At 41.7% G+C, this 22576-nt stretch overlaps 1 protein-coding gene across 1 annotated transcript; it reads right to left on the bottom strand.

Annotated features, from left to right (window-relative positions):
• Positions 1 to 5694: 5694 nt before the first annotated feature.
• On the bottom strand, positions 5695 to 22441 carry LOC111972295 (F-box/LRR-repeat protein 5). Its single transcript, XM_023999260.2, has 11 exons — positions 22280 to 22441; positions 20989 to 21204; positions 19121 to 19216; positions 18063 to 18255; positions 17371 to 17553; positions 17064 to 17189; positions 14801 to 14949; positions 12808 to 12890; positions 12005 to 12691; positions 11697 to 11845; positions 5695 to 6000 (listed from the first exon to the last, which is right to left on the bottom strand). The coding sequence occupies exons 1-11, from the start codon at positions 22361 to 22363 to the stop codon at positions 5924 to 5926; spliced, it is 2043 nt and encodes a 680-aa protein (XP_023855028.1). The 5' UTR covers positions 22364 to 22441; the 3' UTR covers positions 5695 to 5923.
• Between the last annotated feature and the right edge of the window lie 135 nt (positions 22442 to 22576).

Raw genomic sequence — 22576 nt, forward strand, 5'->3', positions numbered from 1 at the left:
AGAGACGAAAGATATATTATTTTCTTTTTTTCCTTGGTAATTTTTTTGTTATTCTCTGGGTAGAAAAATCTAGCTAGCTAGCTCAGCCATTCATTGGCTAGGCATTCAGAAGCTGGGCAGAAGGCCTTTGCCATTCAACTCTATTAGAGCAGAATTTTGGAGTGACAGTGGAAGCAACCAGTCACATTTTGACTTGCAATGGGTGGGACCATTTAAAAAAGAAAGTGACATGTCTAAGCCTTCTACTGAATGRGCAAGATAAAATAATTAGTGGCGCAAGCAGTAGTTTTCCCACGCTAAAGCTAGTAATGCTAGCTAGCTTTTGTTGTTGTGGTGTGACAATGTTAGCTAGCTTGTGTTGTAGTAATGTGACAATGGCGACAGTGTGGGACAAGCTTGGTTCAGGTGGGTAAGGATGGGAGGTTTGGTTTGGGGTGGGGGGGGAAGAGAGAGAGAGCCTAAAACCCCAAACAGCAAGCAATGCAGGTGTAGAAGCACGGGGGCTAGGAAAAACTCCCTAAAGAGGCCAAAACCTAGTAAGAAACCTAGAGAGGAACCAGGCTATGAGTGGTGGCCAGTCCTCTTCTGGCTGTGCCAGGTGGAGATTATAACAGAACATGGCCAAGATGTTCAAATGTTCATAAATGACCAGCATGGTCAAATAATAATAATCACAGTAGTTGTCGAAACAGGTCAGCACCTCAGGAGTAAATGTCAGTTGGCTTTTCATAGCCGATCATTGAGAGTATCTCTACCGCTCCTGCTGTCTCTAGAGAGTTGAAAACAGCAGGTCTGTGACAGGTAGCACGTCCGGTGAACAGGTCAGGGTTCCATAGCCGCAGGCAGAACAGTTGAAACTGGAGCAGCAGCATGGCCAGGTGGACTGGGAACAGCAAGTAGTCATCATGCCAGGTAGTCCCGAGGCATGGTCCTAGGGCTCAGGTCCTCCAAGAGAGAAAGAAAGAAAGAAAGAGAAAGAGAGAATTAGAGAGCATACTTAAATTCACACAGGTACACCGGATAAGACAGGATAAATACTCCAGATATAACAGACTGACCCTAGCCCCCCGACACATAAACTACTGCAACATAAATACTGGAGGCTGAGACAGAAGGGGTCAGGTGGCCCCATCCGATGATACCCCCGGACAGGGCCAAACAGGAAGGATAACCCCACCCACTTTGCCAAAGCACAGCCACCACACCACTAGAGGGATATCTTCAACCACCAACTTACCATCCTGAGACAAGGCCGAGTATAGCCCACAAAGATCTCCGCCACGGCACAACCCAAGGGGGGGGGCGCCAACCCAGACAGGAAGACCACATCAGTGACTCAACCCACTCAAATGACGCACCCCTCCTAGGGATGGCATGGAAGAGCACCAGTAAGCCAGTGACTCAGCCCCTGTAATAAGGTTTGAGGCAGAGAATCGCAGTGGAGAGAGGGGAACCGGCCAGGCAGAGACAACAAGGGTGGTTCGTTGCTCCAGTGCCTTTCCGTTCACCTTCACACCCCTGGGCCAGACTACACTCAATCATAGGACCTACAGAAGAGATGAGTCTTCAATAACGACTTAAAGGTCGAGACCGAGTCTGCGTCTTTCACATGAATAGGCAGACCATTCCATTAAAATGGAGCTCTATAGGAGAAAGCCCTGCCTCCAGCTGTTTGCTTAGAAATTCTAGGGACAATTAGGAGGCCTGCGTCTTGCGACCGTAGCGTACGTGTAGGTATGTACGGCAGGACCAAATCGGAAAGATAGGTAGGAGCAAGCCCATGTAACGCTTTGTAGGTTAACAGTAAAACCTTGAAATCAGCCCTTGCCTTAACAGGAAGCCAGTGTAGGGAGGCTAGCACTGGAGTAATATGATCAAATATTTTGGTTCTAGTCAGGATTCTGGCAGCCGTATTTAGCACTAACTGAAGTTTATTCCGCCCTGAAACATATAATTGTATGGAATTGATTAGAATGTATAAAATCATAATCAATAAATGTGTAGTCCRAGTCAGAATTAGGGTAAAACAATATGTCTTTATGGTATTWTAAACACAGACTGTCTGAGCTTGGTGCCGACCTGACTAGAGATTTGGGAGAGAACYGGGAGTACGTCTCAAGGKCAAGGTCACTAATCTCTGTCGGCTGGGTAGCAGGACATGTGTGTGCGTCTGTTTGTGTGTATGTGTGTGCGTCTGTTAGTGTGTATGTGTGTGCATCTGTTTGTGTGTATGTGTGTGCGTATGGTTGTGTGAATGTGTGGGCGTGAGAAGTCAGTATAAAATGTATTGTTTTGTATTCTTAACTTTAGAACGTTCCCGTGAATAAACCTTTTTGACTATCTATTTTAGCTGGGCCTCCATCTGTTTCATTCGACCAGGATCTTACAAATTCTGGTTTGCAGACTGAGTAATATAATTAAATTGGGTTATGTACCTGGAGAACAAAATTCTCTTATCAATTGGTCCTTCGGAGCCGGATCTCAATACCTGCCTCTGTCGTCCCAAGGAACTGCTGTAAACCGTGCACGGGCGGATCCAGGATCCGTAAGACAAAGACCTGACCTCTGACCACCCAGTGGTGAACTGGTACACGACAGAGGTGGTGAAGAGATCCAAATTACATTGCTTTTCCCAGTCTACGAGAAGGTCAGTAACGCTTTATTCACGAATTTGGGGAATTGACGCTTGGGCTACATTCAGAAATATATTTTATTGTTTTTGTGTAGTTTAGGTGTTGATTTTAAATTCCCGTAGAGGGCATTCTTACCCGGTGACCTATCTTTAGAATTTTGTGTAGAGAAAAGTTTTAAAGGGAATGAAGTATTCTATGCAAATGGAAGGTAGGAATTGGGTGTAGAGCCACCTAGGAAGCAGTAGAAGGGGGTCCGTGATGACACCGGGTATCTGCAGTACCAAACTAAACTAAAGAATATTAGAGAATATATTAGAAGGTCCGTAAATGACGCGAGGTATCAGTGACACCAAGACTATCAGTGGACACTACCTATATAAACTAAAGAGATAGAAGAGATAGTAGAGGATCCGTAATGACACGAGGTATCAGTGGCTACCACCAAGACTATCAGAGGACACTACCTATATAAACTAAAGAGATGGAGAACAAAATTCTCTTATCAGAAACCTGGCACCATCCCTACAGTGAAGCATGGTGGTGGCAGCATTATGCTGTGGGGATGTTTTTCAGGGGCAGGGACTAGGAGACTAGTTAGGATCGAGGGAAAGATGAACAGAGCAAAGTACAGAGATCCTTGATGAAAACCTGCTCCATAGCGCTCAGGATCTCAAGACTGGGGTGAAGGTTCACCTTCAACAGGACAACGACCTTAAGCACATAGCGTAGACAACGCAGGAGTGGCTTCGGGACAAGTCTCAGAATGTCCTTGAATGGCCCCATCCAGAGCCCGGACTTGAGACCGATCAAACATCTCTGGAGAGACCTGAAAATAGCTGTGCAGCGACACTCCCCATCCAACCTGACAGAGCTTGAGAGGATCTGCAGAGAAGAATGAGAGAAACTCCACAAATATAGGTGTGCKKAGCTTGTAGTGTCATACCCAAGAAGACTCAAGACAGTAATCGCTGCCAAAGGTGCTTCAACAAAGTACTGAGTAAATGGTCTGAATACTTATGTAAATATGTTTCCGTTTTTTATTTGTAATGAATTTGCACAAAAAAAAACGTTTTTGATTTGTCATTATGGGGTAGTGTTTGTAGACTGAGGTTTGGGGAAACAATTTAATCAATTTTAGAATAAGGCAGTAACATAACAAAATGTGGAAAAAGTCAATGTGTCTGAATACTTTCCCACTGTATGTATGTATACTGGCCCTATACCACAAACCCCAGAGTTACCTTATTGCTATTATCAACTGGTTACCAARGTAATTTGAGGCGTTAAAAAAAGACCATGGCTTTTAGCCAATCAGCATTCAGGGCTCAAACCACCCAGTTTATAATGAACTTTATAAACTGGGTGGTTCTAGTCCTGAATGCTGATTGGCTGATAGCTGTGGTATATCAGACTGTATACAATGGGTATGACAAAACATTTATTTTTACTGCTCTAATTATGTTGGTAATCAGTTTATAATAGCAATAAGGCACCGCGTTGCATCGTGATAAACAGCCCTTAGGCGTGGTATATTGGCCATTTACCACACCTCCGTGCCTTATTGCTTAATTATGTGAAATACTACTATTGTTTGAATCCTCTAACACATACAGCAACACTTTTTAAAATCCAAGTWAATTTTATTGTTCTGCTTTTGAAATTGCACATAACCAATAGAACTTCTCATGCAGATTGTTCYAACAGGCTATTTGTCTCCTGACAATGGATGTGCTATGTATAGCAATCACAGTGGGTTTCAGAGTAGGGACTATTTTTCAAAATGGCTCCATTTGTTCATTCTATATCTGATTGTTTTGTAACCCTCTGCCCTGGGAGTGCTTATGTGAATGTGGGTGAATTTCACAGTCCTTACCATTGATTCAGTGAAGAACAGTGACAAAGGGAAAATACTTAAGTAAATATTAAATCAGAACAATCTAATGTTTCCAGCCACAAAGGAAAAAAATAAGGATTSTGAAAGACATTTTAAAGGTTGAAATCAGAGATACTGCAGCCAGAAACCACAATAACTCTTTATTCCTGAAATGCCTGTACCCATCTGACACAATTCTACCAGTTAACTGACCACCAGGGTGACCTAAATATTTTTTTAGAATAGCCCATTATCTTTAAGAACTTACAATCAACAAAATTAAACCTAGACAATCAGGCTCCCATTGATTTTGTTATGATGTTAGAGCATAAGAACACAATTAGCCATGTCAAAATGCTTAAAATTGCAGGAAATTATCTTAACTGCAAAATGTTGTTTCAGCTCCTTGCCAAAATGTATAGAATTGCAAGAAATTAGCTTTAAAACTTTGCTTCCAAGATKATTTTTGACTCATTCTTTGGTCAGTGTATGTTTTCACACCGCTCAATGGTGGGTCGCGCCTCAAGACACCTGGGTCTCAAAACAAACAAAAAAGTGTTGGAACCCCTGATCTAACTCACATGGGTTGCCACTTGCCAGCATAAGAACCAGTCTTCACCATGAGTCGGCACACTACATGAAGGAACTCTACAATAGCGTTATCATACATTTGTTTTATTAATATACATAAATTGGTTAAGAGGACCACAACCAATATACCATTTTAAACTTTGTTGAATGTGTATGGTCTCGTAGTGAAATGTCCAGCACCCTCAGATTCTTAACCGTCACTGACAAACCCCATTACGCTGCAACAGCATCTTCCACCGTGTGAATCAACACTATTTACAACAAAAATGTATATTTTAAAATGTATGTCAGCTGTGTGTAATAATAAATCATTTAGTGGGTGCTTATTTTCCTACGAAGGGACCTCACATCACAACAGTGAATAATCTGATGTTCCTGACTTCTCTATTTTCAATAAACCAAGTAAGACTACAGTAACCGCAAACTAGTGATCTAAAACAAGCAAGTAGGAGCAGAGGAGGTGGAACTAGTCAGAAACGACAGGATACCGGTTGTACAGAAACAAGTACTCACGTATACCATCTGCTTTTTTGCAACTCAAACATAAGTGTAAAACAAATCACCTTCTCAAAACCACAAAAATAAGTAACCAGAATATACATTTGCAGATACTTCATCCAACACCCATATATTTTATTTTCTAAATTAATGTGTTTCCAAGAAATACAGATAGAAATGGCAATGTCAGGAATCTACTTTTTACTTAACATTTCATGTAGAAACTATCTGAAGTGACAAYATACAATGAATGGCATGTTCCCAGGTGAGGATTAAAGTGCAGATGGGGGTGGGGGGGGTTTCATAAAGAGTAAGGTTAGGTCAAAGGTCACTCTCCAGAGCGGCAGCACGCCCTGAAGCCACACTGCAGGTTCTGGCAGCCGCTGGCCGTATCAGCATGGGGACCTGCAGAGAGAGGCCACAGTCAGAACAGTCAATCACTCACTCATAGGCTATGTACTGCTGTGCCCATTCGTTTTACCTTGCCGGTGCGCCGGCTGGGCGGAGTTTGCACTTCAGGGCCAATGTAATGGTCTCAAATTCCAATGGCCTGGTCAAGTTAAAACCAATGCACCTATTAACAGGAAATGTAACTCCTCCCAAGTAGGGCTACCGCCCACTCTMCCGACTGGTTAAGAAACAATGTCAAAAGGTACTGTTTACACTATGGAGTTAAACATTAAGTTGTGACACTCAACAGTAAATGTATTTCGCCGACTATCAATCAATCAATCAAGTTTATTTTATATAGCCCTTCGTACATCAGCTAATATCTCGAAGTGCTGTACAGACACCCAGCCTAAAACCCCAAACAGCAAGCAATGCAGGTGTAGAAGACTAGCTACCTAAAGGCCCACTTACCTTGCACCTCACAAGATCAGCAGGACTGTTACATAACTTACACTGGGAAATGTGCTGGACAGCCAGGTGAGGTTAGGTATGATTGTTATAACAGAGGGTTATCAAAGCACATTCATTATTAGTCTTTCCGGATAAGCCCCATAGAGAGATTCTTTAATCCTGCGACCAAATTCACATAGAAATGCGAGTTATATACACTACCGTTCAAAAGTTTGGGGTCACTTAGAAATGTCCTTGTTTTGGAAAGAAAAGCACATTTTTTGTCCATTAAAATAACATAAAATTGTATTTCTGATCAGTGTAGACATTGTTAATGTTGTAAATGACTATTGTAGCTGGAAACAGCAGATTTTTCATGGAATATCTCCATAGGCGTACTGAGGCCCATTATCAGCAACCATCACTCCTGTGTTCCAATGGCACGTTGTGTTAGCTAATCCAAGTTTATAATTTTAAAAGGATAATTGATCATTAGAAAACCCTTTTGTAATTATGTTAGCACAGCTGAAAACTGTTGTCCTGATTAAAGAAGCAATAAAACTGGCCTTCTTTAGACTAGTTGAGTATCTGGAGCATCAGCATGTGTCGATTACAGGCTCAAAATGGTCACAACAAAGAACTTTCTACTGAAACTTGTCAGTCTATTCTTGTTCTGAGAAATGAAGGCTATTCCATGCGAGAAATTGCCAAGAAACTGTAGATCTCATACAACGCTGTATACTACTACTCCCTTCACAGAACAGCACAAACTGGCTCTAACCAGAATGAGAAGAGTGGGAGGCCCCGGTGCCACCTGAGCAGAGACGAGTACATTAGTGTCTAGTTTGAGATGCCTCAAGTCCTCAACTGGCAGCTTCATTAAATAGTACCCGCCAAACACCAGTCTCAACGTCAAGTGAAGACAGGCGACTCCGGGATGCTGGCCTTCTAGGCAGAGTTTCACTGTCCAGTGTCTATCATTTTGCCCATCTTAATCTTTTCTTTTATTGGCCAGTCTGAGATATGGCATTTTCTTATCAACTCCGCCAGAAGGCCAGCATCCCGGAGTCGCCCCGGATTTTCCAGGATTTTTGCCCATTCTCAAGGCCAAAACTGCTCCAGCTCCTTCAAGTTGGATACGTTCCGCTGGTGTACAGCCATCTTTAAGTCATACCACAGATTCTCAATTGGAATGAGGTCTGGGCTTTGACTAGGCCCACCACTCAAATGTTGCTTTAGCAGTATGCTTAGGGTCATTGTCCTGCTGGAAGGTGAACCTCCGTCCCAGTCACAAATCTCTGAAAGACTGAAACAGGTTTCCCTCAAGAATTTCCTGTATTTAGCGCCATCCATCATTCCTTCAATTCTGATCAGTTTCCCAGTCCCTGCCGATGAAAAAACATCCCCACAGCATGATGCTGATGAGGTTCTCTGGGTGATGAGAGGTGTTGGGTTTGCCGCCAGATTAGCGTTTCCCACATGCCTTTTTTTGCGAACAACAAACATGTTTGTTATTTTTCTTTAACTTCTCTAGGATAGGGGGCAGCATTTTCACGTTTGGATGAAAAGCATACCCAAATTCAACTTGCAGCTACTCATCCCCAGAAGATATGCCATTGTTAGTAGATGATAGAAAACACTTGGAAGTTTCTAAAACTGTTTGAATCATGTCTGTGAGTGTAACAGGACTTATTTAGCAGGCGACCCCGAGGACAAACCATTGATTTTTTTGAGGTCACTTTTCAATGAGTTTCATTGGGAAACCAGATTTCTAAGGGACCTGCTGCAGCTCCTTCCGCTTCCACTGGATGTCAACAGTCTTGAGAAATTGGTTGAGGTAAAGTCACATTAAGTGTCCTGTTAGATAGAAGCACGTGACCAAAAAGCTGGCTATAGTTGGTTTTAAATCCTGTATTGAACACAGATCATCCCGTCTTCAATTTTATCGATTATTAACGGTAAAAAATACCTAACGTTGTATTACAAAAGTAGCTAGAAATTTTTTGCAAAGTTTACAGGTAACCTTTGAGATTTTTTGTAGTCACGTTTGAGCAATTTGGAAGCGGTGTTTTTCTGGATCAAACCACGCACAAATAAATGGACAATTTTGGATATATATCGACGGAATAATCGAACAAAAGGACATTTGTGATGTTTATGGGACAAATTGGAGTGCCAACAACAGAAGCTCGTCAAAGGCAGAATATATTTTTATTTCTGCATTGTGTCGCGCCTGCAGGGTTGAAAATATGCTTCTCTTGTCTTTGTTTACTATTGTGCTATCCTCAGATAATAGCATCGTTTGCTTTCGCCAAAAAGCTTATTTGAATTCTGACAGTTGACTGGATTACAAACCAGTGTAGCTTTAAATTTGGTAACTTTCATGTGTGATTTTAATGAAAGTTTGATTTTATTAGTAATTTTCATAGTAATTCATTTGAATTTGGCGCTCTGCATCTTTCTCTGGCTTTTTGCCAAGTGAGACACGTAGCGTCCCGCCTAAACTCAGATTTTTGGATATAAATATGAACTTTACCGATACAAAACATACATGTTTTGTGTAACATGAAGTCCTATGAGTGCATCTGATGAAGATCATCAAGGTTAGTGATTAATTTTCTCTCTATTTCTGCTTTTGTTTACTTCTCTCTTTGGCTGGAAAAAATGGCTGTGTTTTTCTGTGGCTATGTACTGACCTATACAATCGTTGGTGTGCTTTCGCCATAAATCCTTTTTGAATCAGACATGTTGGCAGGATTCCAACAAGTGTAGCTTTAATTTGGTGTCTTTCATGTGTAATTTCATGAAAGTTCCGATTTTTATAGTAATATATTTTGAATTTGGCGCTCTGCATTTTTACTGGCTTTTGGCAAGTGGGACGTTAGCATCCCACATATCCTAGAGAAGTTAAGCAATGGCTTTTTCTGGCCACTCTTCTGTAAAGCCCAGCTCTGTGGGAGTGTACGGCTTAAAGTGGTCCTGTGGACAGATACTCCAATCTCTGCTGTGGAACTTTGCAGCTCCTTCAGGGTACCTTTGGTCTTTTTGTTGCCTCTCTGATTAATGCCACTTGCCTGGTCCGTGAGTTTTGACAGGTTTGTTGTAGTGCTGCATATTCTTTCAATTTTTTATAATGGATTTAAAATGGTGCTTCGTGGGATGTTCAAAGTTTGATATATTTTTTAACCCAACCCTGATCTGTACTTCTCCACAACTTTGTCCCTGACCTGTTTGGAAAGCTCCGTGGTCTTCATGATGCCATTGGCTTGGTGGTACCCCTTGCTTAGTGGTGTTGCAGACTCTGGGGCCTTTCAGAACAGGTGTATATATACTGGTACACCAGCTTCAAAACAGCTGAAAATACAATATTTTCTGTTATTGAAAAGATATTTCACAGCGGTTTAAATGGTAAAAATATTCTCTACACTATACATTGCTTGTTTTGTCACAAACTAAAATTAGACAAACTATTAGAATCTCAGCAACCAGGAAATGGCAGAGTGATTTCTGCATATTGCACCTTTAATACAATCCACAGCCAAAACTAAATGACCTGGCATTACATGCTACAGAGAGGCGCAGGATAACATTTTTTGTGCATAGCATTTTTATAGATTTGTTTAAATACAATTTCTTGAGGATTTTTTTTTCTCAGTGTAATTGCCAATAATCTTTCAGAACTTACAATCAACAAAATAAGTTAGACAATCAGACCCCCATTATAACAAAATCAATGTTAGAGCACAACACAGCATTAGCCATGTCAAAATGCGTAAAATGCAGGATACTAGCTTAAAAACAGCTAAATGTTCTTTCAGCTCCATGCCAAAATGTTCAGAATTGCAGGAAATTTGCTTTAAAACTGCTAAATGTTCTCTCCGCTGCCAAGATTATATTTTTTTACTTATTCTTGGTCAGTGTATGTTTTTTCAGTGCTCAACCCTTATGGTGGGTTGCAACTCAAACGACACCTCAATTGGTGGGTCTCGAAGCAAAAACATTTGGGAACCCCTGATCTAACTCACATGGGTTGTTACTTGCCAGCATGAGCACCAGTCTTCACCATGAGTAGGCACAATACATTGTGAACGAACTCTACAATAGCGTTATAATCAATTTCTTAGTTTTATTAAAACCTCTTAAGGATCCTGTAGGATCGTTGTCCCTATACCGGGACAGTTGTTGCTAATGTGCGCTAATGTGGCTAGAATGACGTAAGTAACAGCAAACTTTCCAGGACATAGACATGTCTTATATGGGCAGAAAGCTTCAATTCCTGTTAATCTAACTGCACTGTCTAATATTCAGTAATCTTGRTCTGACTTGTTATCCTGAGGGTCCCAGACATCAAATGTAGCATAGTTTTATTTGATAAAATAAAATGTTATATTCAAATGTAGGAACTGGGTTCTACAATTTCAACCCCTGCTGTCTCTGGCTCCACACCCACCCCGCTCGACCATCTAGATGTGTGAAGGTTAGTGTTTTTTCTTTAGGGAAGCTAAATATCCATCATGTATGACATTATTTAGGAGTGTGTAAAGCTTATATATTGTATTACCATATCATGTTTGTATGATCTCTATAGTTATGTACTTGAAAACGTATCAATTGTCCAATTCGGCATATTTGGGCAGACTTGATAGAAAATATTGTGCAGTATTGCAATGATTCACTGGATCAGTCTGACATTTTGTACACACACTGCTGCCATCTGGTGGCCTAAACTCCTATATGATATTATGGCCTTTCTCTTGCATTTCAAAAACGCATGTTTTTTTGTTTGTATTATCTTTTACCAGATATGTGTTAAATTCTCCTACATTAATTTCACATTTCCATTCAACTTCAAAGTGTTTCCTTTCGAATGATATCAAGAATATGCATATCCTTGCTTCAGGTCCTGAGCTACAGGCAGTTAGTTATGTAATTTTAGACAGAAATTGAAAAAAATAAAAATAAATAAAAAAGGGTTACTCTACATAATCGTTAATAAGAAGACCACAATGGAAGTACGTTGTTAAACGTTGTTGTGTCATCCCCAATCATTTTAAATGCATTGTGTCCACATGTGGTCGTTTTGTGTCCACATGTGGTCGTTTTGTGTCCACATGTGGTCGTTTTGTATTGTAAAATAAATTAAATTCAAGAAATGTATAAAATTGTGCATCACTCATATCCTTGTATGAATACGTTGCCTGATAAGAGGGTGTTTTCCCACAGTTTTCCCTAATGTTGTGCGTTTTGTGTGTGTACGTTACCGTTGATGTTGTCGCAGTAGTAGAAGTGTTCATCATTGAGGGCAGGACAAGCTGACACCAGCTCTTGTAGCCCAACCTCAGTGATGAGGAGACATCCAGACAGGTTCAGATGCTCCAGGAGAGGAAGACCTCCACGCTGAGACAGCGCCCTGAAACACACACACTTAGAATATATAATACACAATCATTTGTACCTACTCACATTCGATATCAGTAAACCAAAAAAAGATTTACAGAATTTATCCACAGGTATAWTACATATGCATGTTTGTCGTTTCTTTGAAGAACAGCATCCCAAGCAGTTTTACCTCAAGCCCAGGTCTGTAACCCGATAGCATCCAGAGAGGCTGAGGAATCTCAGCGAGCGCCGAGCGTCTGACTGATCAGTTCTGTTGTAAAGCTCCAGGCACCGCTGGCCCCCAGAGGAGCATTTAGTCCAAAACTCTGCGCCTGCACTGCCCCTGGTGGTGTAAGACAAACACTGCAGCCCTCCATAAGTCCTCAGGGCCATCTCACCAGTGCAGCAGGTTGAATGGCCACAGCAGGCCTCCCCAAGCCCATACTGCTGCTGCCAGTAGGAGGTGCTATAGCTTGTCCTGAGGCCCCGCCTCCTACTCCTCCTGCAGCAACACGAACCTCCTGGCTTCGTCGCCACAAAGCCTCGCCCCTCAGGGGTAGACACTGAGGGGCGGTTCCACTCTGCTGCATCCTCGATGTCGGCCAGCTCCGAAGGGTCCAGGACCCAGACCCTGGAGGGGCTGCTGAACAGTCTCCCCGTACGCCGCTTGAAGATCAGGGCCTGCCGGCTGCCCCCCGCCAAACGGAGGCTCCGCTCGTCCAGCAGACTGATGGGAGGCAGGCTCTTCAGAAGCTTGGCTTGCCGGTCAGATCGTTTCTGAGAGATGGACAGCTTCTTCAGGGTGTGGTCAGTGATCTTCTCACAGCCTGATAGGTCCAGGTGCTCAAGATACGGACATGCCCCCAGAGATGACCAACTGACAGAAAAGAAGTGAAAAGAAATCAAATCAATTAGGGGAGAAGAGAGACAAGTTCAATAGTTAATCATACCCTGTAGTCTTCAGCATAATTGGTCTGGCTATGGATGGCATACCTGTCAAAGGCGGAGTCTGTGACATCAGTCTGAGTGAGGTCCAGGTGGGTGAGATTAGGACAGAGACTAAGGAGCTGACGCACCTGTGGCAGCAGACACACATACAGCACCAGTTAAAGTTTGGACACACCTACTTATTCAAGAGTTTGTTTATTTTTACTATTTTCTACATTGTAGAATAATAGTGAAGACATCAAAACTATGAAATGACACAGTTAAACAAATCAAAATATATTTTATATTTTAAATTCTTCAAAGTAGCCACCCTTTGCCTTGACAGCTTTGCACTCTTGGCATTCTCTCAACCAGCTTCATGAGGTAGTCACCTGGAATGCTTTTCCAACAGTCTTGAAGGAGTACCCACATATGCAGGGCACTTATTGGCTGCTTTTRCTTCACTCTGCAGTCCAACTCATCCCATCTCAATTGGGTTTAGGTCAGGTGATTGTGGAGGACAGGTCAAATGATAATTAAAAAAAATACTGAACCTTTATTTAACTAGGCAAGTCAGATAAGAATAAATTAATATTTACAATAACAGCCTACCGGGGAACAGTGGGTTAACTGCCTTGTTCAGAACGACAGATATCTTACCTTGTCAGCTCAGGGATTCGATCCAGCAACCTTTTAGTTAATGGCCCAACGCTTTAACCACTAGGCTACCTGCCACCCCACCATGAATCTGATGCAGCACTCCATCACTCTCCTTCTTGGTCAAATAGCCCTTATACAGCCTGGAAGTGTGTTTTGGGTAATTGTCCTGTTGAAAAACAAATGATGCTCCCACTAAGCACAAACCAGATGGGATGGCATATCGCTGCAGATTGCTGTGGTAGCCATGCTGGTTAAGTGTGCATTGAATTCTAAATAAATCAGACAGTGTCAACAGCAAAGCATCATCACACCACCTCCTCCATGCTTCATGGTGGGAACCACACATACGGAGATCATCCGTTCACCTACTCTGCGTCTCACAAAGACACAGCGGTTGGAACCAAAAATCTCACATTTGGACTCATCAGACCAAAGGACAGATTTCCACTGGTCTAATGTCCTTTGCTCGTGGRTTTTGGCCCAAGCAAGCCTCTTCTTATTATTGGTGTCCTTTAGTAGTGGTTTCTTTGTAGTAATTTGACCATGAAAGCCTGATTGACGCAGTTTCCTCTGAACAGTTGATGTTGAGATGTGTCTGTTACTTGAACTCTGAAGCATTTATTTGGGCTGCAATCTGAGGTGCAGTTAATTGCCGATTTTTGAGGCTGGTATCTGTAATGAACTTATCCTCTGCAGCAGAGGTAACTCTGGGTCTTCCTTTTCTGTGGCGGTCCTCATGAGAGCCAGTTTCATCATAACGCTTGATGGTTTTTGCTACTGCACTTGAAGGATTGACTGACCATGTCTTAAAGTAATGGACTGTCATTTCTCTTTGCTTATTTGAGCTGTTCTTGCCATTATATGGACCCGGTCTAATACCAAATAGGGCTATCTTCTGCATAAACGCCTACCTTGTCACAACACAACTGATTGGCTCAAATGCATTATGAAAGAAATTCCACAAATTAACTTAAGGCAGACCTGTTAATTGAAATGCATTCCAGGTGACTACCTCATGAAGCTGGTTGAGAGAATGCCAAGTGTGTGCAAAGCTGTCATCAAGGCAAATCGCAAATATAAAACATTTGTGTAACACTGTTTTGGCTACTACGTGATTCCATGTGTGTCATTTCATAGTTTTGATGTCTTCACTATTATTCTACAACGTAGAAAATAGTCAAAAATAAAGAAAAACCCTGTAATGAGGAGGTGTCCAAATGTTTGACTGGTACTGTATACATACAGATCATTAACCTACACTCWGCCATGTAGAGCCTAGTCAGTCTGAAACATCCTTCATTCACACGCCAGCTTCTCTCATTACTTAGAGAATAGGAAGCTTTGTATTAGTAGCACTGCTTTATTGATGTTCTAGGCATATGATCATGAATATTCATACCATCTTACTGGAGACCGTAGAGCTGTAGGCCAGAACGATGGACCTGACAGAGGAACCCACAGCTGGCAGAAGGTTCTGGATCATTTCATTCAGTAGCATCTTCTCCCTCTGAGCTGAGCTTATAGCCAATGAGTCTTCACAAGTCTCATCTAAACAAGGGAGAAAATGGGTACACCAGAGATGAGGTAATAGGACAAGACATCCAGAAAATCTGGAACAGTTCATCCAAATCTGTAAACACTGTCACTTCAATCAAGCTATGCATTTTCCCTGGATCAATCCTTTAGATGTACTCCTGACAAACACATTAGACTGACTGGGGTTGACACCGTTCGGAGTAGAGGTCGACCGATTATGATTTTTCAACACCGATACCGATTATTGGAGGACCAAAAAAAGCCGATACCCGATTTTGAACAATTATTTGGAATAATGACAATTACAACAATACTGAATGAACACTTATTTTAACTTAATATAATACATCAATAAAATCAATTTAGCCTCATAAATAATGAAACATGTTCAATTTGGTTTAAATAATGCAAATACAAAATGTTTTGAGAAGAAAGTAAAAGTGCAATATGTGTAAAAAAGCTAACGTTTAAGTTCCTTGCTCAGAACATGAGAACATATGAAAGCTGGTGGTTCCTTTTAACATGAGTCTTCAATATTCCCAGGTAAGAAGTTTTAGGTTGTAGTTATTATAGGAATTATAGGACTATTTCTCTCTATACCATTTGTATTTCATATACCTTTGACTATTGGATGTTCTTATAGGCACTTTAGTATTGCCAGTGTAACAGTATAGCTTCCGTCCCTCTCCTCGCCCCTACCTGGGCTCGAACCAGGAACACATCGACAACAACCACCCTCGAAGCATCGTTACCCATTGCTCCACAAATGCCGCAGTCCTTGCAGAGCAAGGGGAACAACTACTTCAAGTGATGAGTGATGTCACCGATTGAAACGCTATTAGTGCGCACCCGGCTAAGTAGCTAGCCATTTCACATCGGTTACACCAGCCTAATCTCGGGAGTTGATAGGCTTGAAGTCATAAACAGCTCCATGCTTGAAGCACAGCGAAGAACTGCTGGCAAACGCACGAAAGTGCTGTTTGAATGAATGCTTACGAGCCTGCTGCTGCCTATCACCGCTCAGTCAGACTGCACTATAAAATATAAAATCATAGACTTAATTATAACATAATAACACACAGAAATACAAGCCTTTGGTCATTAATATGGTCAAATCCGGAAACTATCATTTCGAAAACAAAATGTTTATTATTTCAGTGAAATACGGAACCGTTCCGTATTTTAATCTAACGGGTGGCATCCCTAAGTTTAAATATCGCTGTTAGATTGTACAACCTTCAATGTTATGTCATAATTATGTACAATTCTGGCAAATTAATTACGGTCTTTGTTAGGAATAAATGGACTTCACACAGTTCGCAACGAGCCAGGTGGCCCAAACCGCTGCATATACCGTGACTGCTTGCACGGAACGCAAGATAAGTGACACAATTTCCCTAGTTATAAGAAATTCATGTTAGCAGGCAATATTAACTAAATATGCAGGTTTAAAAATATATACTTGTGTATTGATTTTAAAGAAAGGCATTGATGTTTATGGTTAGGAACACATTGGTGCAACGACAGTGCTTTTTTAGCAAATGCGCTTGTTAAATCATCACCCGTTTGGCGAAGTAGGCTGTGATTCGATGAGAAATTAACAGGCCCCGCATCGATTATATGCAACGCAGGACACGCTAGATAAACTAGTAATATCAACCATGTGCAGTTAACTAGTGATTATGTTAAGATTGATTGTTTTTTATAAGATAAGTTTAATGCTAACTAGCAACTTAACATGGCTTCTTGCTGCCCTCGCGTAACAGGTAGTCAAGCCTGCCACGCAAGCTCCTCGTGGAGTGCAAAGTAAGGCAGGTGGTTAGAGCGTTGGACTAGTAACCGTAAGGTTTACAAAAACGAATCACCGAGCTGACAAGGTAAAAGTCTGTCGTTCTGCCCCTGAACAAGGCAGTTAACCCACCGTTCCTAGGGCGTCATTGAAAATAAGTGTTCTTAACTGACTTGCCTAGTTAAATAAAAGGTGTAAAAAAAAAAATAATAATAAAAAAAATATATACAGATTAGTCCAAAACTACCGATTACCGATTGTTATGAAATTGGCCCTAATTAAATCGGCCATTCCGATTAATCTGTCGACCTCTAGTTAGGAGGCTGAAAGAGCTCACCAGACTCATCCACATCTGCATCCTCATCCCACTCCTGGTAGGCCTTGCCCTCATCCTGCAGACTCTTCACCCACTCCTCATCCGGTTCCTGATTCAGATCAGCTGGGGGGCCGCGATAGTGATCCCCTGGGAAACAGACAGATGGCACTGTCTTATTTCTTATCAGTGTCTTATTTCTTATCACTGTCTTATTTCTTTAAGAGGAAAAACAAGTGTCAAAATATTTTATTGGCAGCTTTTACAGTGTTGACTGCTACACCATCAGTGAGGATAAAAGTATAAAAGGTCAACACTGATATTTCTGTACCTCTGGCCCAGCGTACAGGGTAGAGGTGCCTCCACAGAGAGCCGGTCTTGGCCAGGTCGGACCAGGCTGAGGACACCTGGCCACAGTGACACAGGTCCTCAGGACCCAGGTAGCGGAACAGATGCAGCAGGATCTCTGTAGGTAGCTGGGAGATGTGGGTGGAGCACAGCTCTTTCTCTAGTTCTGAGGATTGATAACCAGAGTTTATTTGTATTCTTTTTTTTTTCTTCTTCTTTTTTTTTTTTTTTAATAGTCGTGTAGTGTACAATACATACTGAACTCAAGTGCTTATAAAAAGTTACTTAAGTAATGCTCCTCTACAGTTCGGGGTAAAAATAATAAGAATAATTGCTAGACCACAGCAATAACACAGAAACAGAAGTGTGATTCAGCCGTCTGTAGAAATGTTTTTGGTAAGCATTAAAGCCACTCCTCGACAAACATTTGGTTCTGGGAAATTTGGCCAACACATTTCCTAATGTACTGACCACATCCTCCAATATAGCGTAGTTATGACTAAGTTGAAGTTGAGAAGTGTGTTGCGGAAGGAGATATTAGGTAAAGGGATTGCATGGCGATAGATGTCATATGGAGGAGGCTGTGTATGCTGGGGAGAATACAGGTGAATCATAGCCGTCACCAAGATGTAGGTGTGCACTCTAGAGAAAGCAATAAAGGGGTCTGTGACTCACCATCAGTTTTCTCGTGGTCAGCATACTTGAAGGCCTTGTGCAGCTCCTCTGCCTGGCTCCACAGACTGAGSCCCTTCAGCACTTCCGCTGCACAGTCCCATCGCTGCTGGCTACAGTGCTGTGCCATCACCTGCTTCTTGAGGTCTTTCAGCTCCTCATAGGAGAAGTACTGCATCAGCATGGGCTGGAACACCTGGAATAGACCCCATTACATAACAAACACATATAAAGCAATCCATTATTATGAGCTAGACAGAAAGACCAACAGTTGAACAGAATATCTTATTTGCTGGTACTGTTAAGATATGGAGGGAAGGTTACTGTTAGGACATAGACAAAACACACTATCCAGATTACACTTCCACACACTCCATTCCCCCAGGAGGCAGCAGCATCCTTGTCCAGATGCTGAGTCTGGTTGATTAGCACATCATGTGCTGACAATTAGGGTGATGGTCAGTCAGTGTCCCAGTTTACAAGCCTTGATGCTGCTGGGTTTGTTTGGCAGCCATGCGGCTTTTCGTTTGATTTTGAGTCTAGTTTGGGCATGCCTGTTTGTAGGTTTCTGTTTTGTACGTTATTTTCGTTACTATCTGAACAACTAATAAACCGCTTGTGCTCGCCGACCCAAAGGAGTCAAGACAGAGCTGGGCACATACTCTTATTTCTCACAAATGCACACATTAATTCAGGTTACAGACCATGTAACTAGGCCTAGGACCACTAAAAGTGAGTGCAACAATATCCGTAGGCTAGTTATGGGTTTTGTGACAGTACCCATTCATGGACAGAACACTATATAACAAACATGTATTAATAATTGGTAACACTTTATTTGGATAGTCCATCTAGTAACCTTAACCTTTATCTTAAACTTAGCCCTTATTCTAACCCTAACCTTAGCAAGCAGTTGCTTATCAACAGATCAATTTTTGATCGTATGACCATATGTAGAGGATCAACAGATGGACTATCCAAATAAAGTGTGACCTAATCATTTACACAGTAAGTTCTACATCCGAATACCTCAACTTAATTATTACATTATTTAATCATACCTCTTCCTCCTCCTTCATGTGGGGTAAGAAGTCCTGTGTGAATGCCTCCAGTCGCTCTTTCAGTTGCCGGGCATAGTTCAGCTGCTCATACTCGCTCTGCAATTATATCGTAATCATGACATCATACACGACTGACTGTCATTCACCCAAATTAAATAAATGCCATCAATCCTCAGCTTCAGTCAAATCAAACCACACAATCGTAACACTCAAGAGTGAACAGACCAATAAAATACTCTAACAAATACTTTCACTTGTAGGATAAGAAAATGATTAACAGGCGAAACTGAAAAATACCATCCGTAACTTTTTTTCATCCAATATTCCATTGATGAATCTGCAGAGACTTAACCAAAAAGTATTATAATTGCATTTACAAACAATTAAACAAAGTCTTGTTTATCTGAGCTGAAATTAAAACATTTCCTGTCCTGGTTGAAGACCAAGTACAGATTTCCAAATTCTGCTCTTACAAAGGAAATTCCACCATTTGGTAAGAGCAGATTATGATTGGGACAGACTCAAAGCAGATGTTAAAATGTACACAATTGCACCATCCAGGACAGGCCATTTCTTGTTTGTACATGGCTACAACATTTGTCTCCAAAAGCTCCGGAACCAGGTCACAGGAACAATTCTGCCTGGAACCAAAATAGGCCAGCAGTCTCTCTCTCTCAAAACAGCTTGTGGCATCTATAAACAGAGTCTCCCTGTAATGTTCACAGGCCCATGCAATTTGTGTCCTGCTTGGTGCTCCCTACAAGCTACAAAATACAGCTCCTCCTAACACCAAATATAGGCTACTGTATACAATCAGCATAACGAGGGAGGCTATAAGGTCATTCCTGATCAGTAAAACGACTAACCAAAATCTAAAACTGACGTTTTACAGGTCAGGAAAGTCCATTTAGGCTTTTCCAAAATAATGCCAAGAATTGAACAGATTCCCTTTAAAGGAATTGAGGCATAATTATTATTGTTCAATCATGTGTTGAGTTTAGAAACACCAGTTTCACTAATGTAAGGGGTAAAAAATAAAAAAGGTAACATGAAACCTAGCTGAGGAACGCTCAACTCAGTTGTCTTATATCGAGACGGTTAACTGTTCACGGGATTTGCTAGCAACATCTTTGAGCCACAATCAGTCGATTCTTGTAAAGATGTAAATTCTGAAAACACTTACCTATACCTATGTTTGTCCAATACAACTGCAGTCCTTCCGCGGGGTGCTGAAATTCATACTTTTAATTAACCTTTAGCGACTAGAACCGCCAACTTTTTCCTTGTTGCTCGTACTACGTAAGCAGAGATGCAATTGGGTCTGTGCTATCCGGAATCCTTGGGAAGTCCCTACCCCATTTAAGTTTAAATTGTTAAGGTTAGGGGTTAAAGTTAGGGTTTAGGGTTGGGAGATCCCAAGGATACCGGATAGTAAGTACAAGCAACGACGAAAAGGTCGGTGGTTGTATTCGCTAAACAGAAGGACTGTAGCTGTACAGGACAAACAAAGGTACAGGTAAGTGTTTTCAGAATTGACATTTTTACAAGACTCGACTGATGGTGACTCAATATTGTTGCTAGTAAATCCCGCAACCAGTTATCAAAACTAAACTCCGCCTCGATATAAGAGAACAGTGTTGAGCGTTTCTCAGTTACAGGAAACCAAGACCTTCCTTATCCAACAACGTGTTGTTGTTAAAATGACATGTCTGAAGGCTGAATCACTACAGGGATAGGCTATCATTTCAGTGCAGACATGACTCAGTGATACACAACACAAAGTCCAAGGAGCAAAAGGTATTATTTGTGAGTCTTCATAAATGTTATGTTGGTGGCAGTACTTTTGCTGATATCATTAGTGGAGTCACCTTAACGCTTCTCAGCCCTTTCTCAAACAGGGACAACATCTCTGAGAGCTTGTTATCGGAGTGCACGTTATACACAGTGCAGCTGCGCTGTTGCAACAGGCCGATGATACACTCGTTTTCAATCTGTTCGTGCATCTTGAACTCCTTGAAGGTGGCACACAGTGACTGAAGAAATGAGCGGAAGTCATTGTTGTTGGAGAAGTTGGTCTGTGACAGCTGTGGTATAAAGGAAATAAATAACATGTCAAAGTTTCTCAGATCGTAATAGCATACCTGCACACAACCATAGCAACAGAACTGTGGTTCTGATCCAGTTTCTGCTGTTCTAACTGCGGCAATGGAACCCTAACATGTTCACTGGATGTGCTAACTTGTACCGGACCTGCTGCTCTCTCCCTCTCCACCGCATTTACTGTCTCGACCTCTGAGTGCTTGCATATGAAAAGCCAACTGACATTTACTCATGAGTTGCTGACATGTTGCACCCTCTATAACCACTTATTATTTGACGTCTTAAAGAACGATCTGGATCTGTACTCTTATAATCTCCACACAGCACAGCCAGAAGAGGACTGGTCACCCCTTGGATCCTGGTTCCTCTAGTTTTCTTCCTAGGTTCCTGCCTTTCATGGGAGTTTTTCCCAAGCCAGCGTGCTTCTACATTTGCATTCCTTGCTTACTCTTTGGGGGTTTAGGCTGGATTTCTGTATAAGCACTTTGTGAGATCTGCTGGTGTAAAGGGCTTTATAAATACATTTGATTGATTAATGCCCGCAGAACCGTTCATTCCGCTGTTCATTGCTTGGATGGGCACAAAGTAACTTAGCTTGCTATCTAAGTTATGCATGAATTGTATTGTGTTTTGCTCATACCATGTTATGACGTTAGGTAAAGGGAAAACAATATTAACTAGCTAGCCACACTGTAATGGTTTAGCTAGCTAGCTAGCTAGCTAGCTAACTAAGATATCGTGTTGCATAACAAAAGGGCTAGAAAACTTCAGACTCGTCTTCGGCAGCCACGTAACTAGCTAGAACTAAAGTGTTTGTTACCTACTAAATAGCCAAGTTAGCTACACTGGCTATCCTGTCATTACCTAGCTAGGTTAGCTTGCTAAGAAACTGGTTGAGACCTTTCCCAACTAGCCAGCGACTGACATACTGTAGCTAACTAATGCCAAAAACTATGCCAAAAACACACCCATTTCTCAGGCTAGCTAAACCACTGCGATAGCAGCAGACGATAGCTAGCTTTTTGAGCATATTCTCAATTCATATTCCTCCATACACACCTTCTCGCAGTAAAGTCCTACCAACTGTTTCATTCGCCAATGTGGGCCAGTAAAAACATCCACCTCGTCGGGAAAAGGTGCCATCTTCACTCCATAAACACTAGTCAGCACTGACGTTGCACGCTAGCTAACTGGTTAGCTTAGCATTGGTGAAGTCAGAATGGGCATGCGCACTCCACTGTCATGTGACATATTCGGTGGCGTTGGAATTAGGAATTAGAATACTACACTGAACAAAAATATAAACGCAACATGTAAAGTGTTTGTCCCATGTTTCATGAGCTGAAATAAAAGATC

The sequence above is a fragment of the Salvelinus sp. IW2-2015 genome, linkage group LG13, assembly GCF_002910315.2.
Source record: "Salvelinus sp. IW2-2015 linkage group LG13, ASM291031v2, whole genome shotgun sequence".
NCBI classification, from domain to species: domain Eukaryota; kingdom Metazoa; phylum Chordata; class Actinopteri; order Salmoniformes; family Salmonidae; genus Salvelinus; species Salvelinus sp. IW2-2015.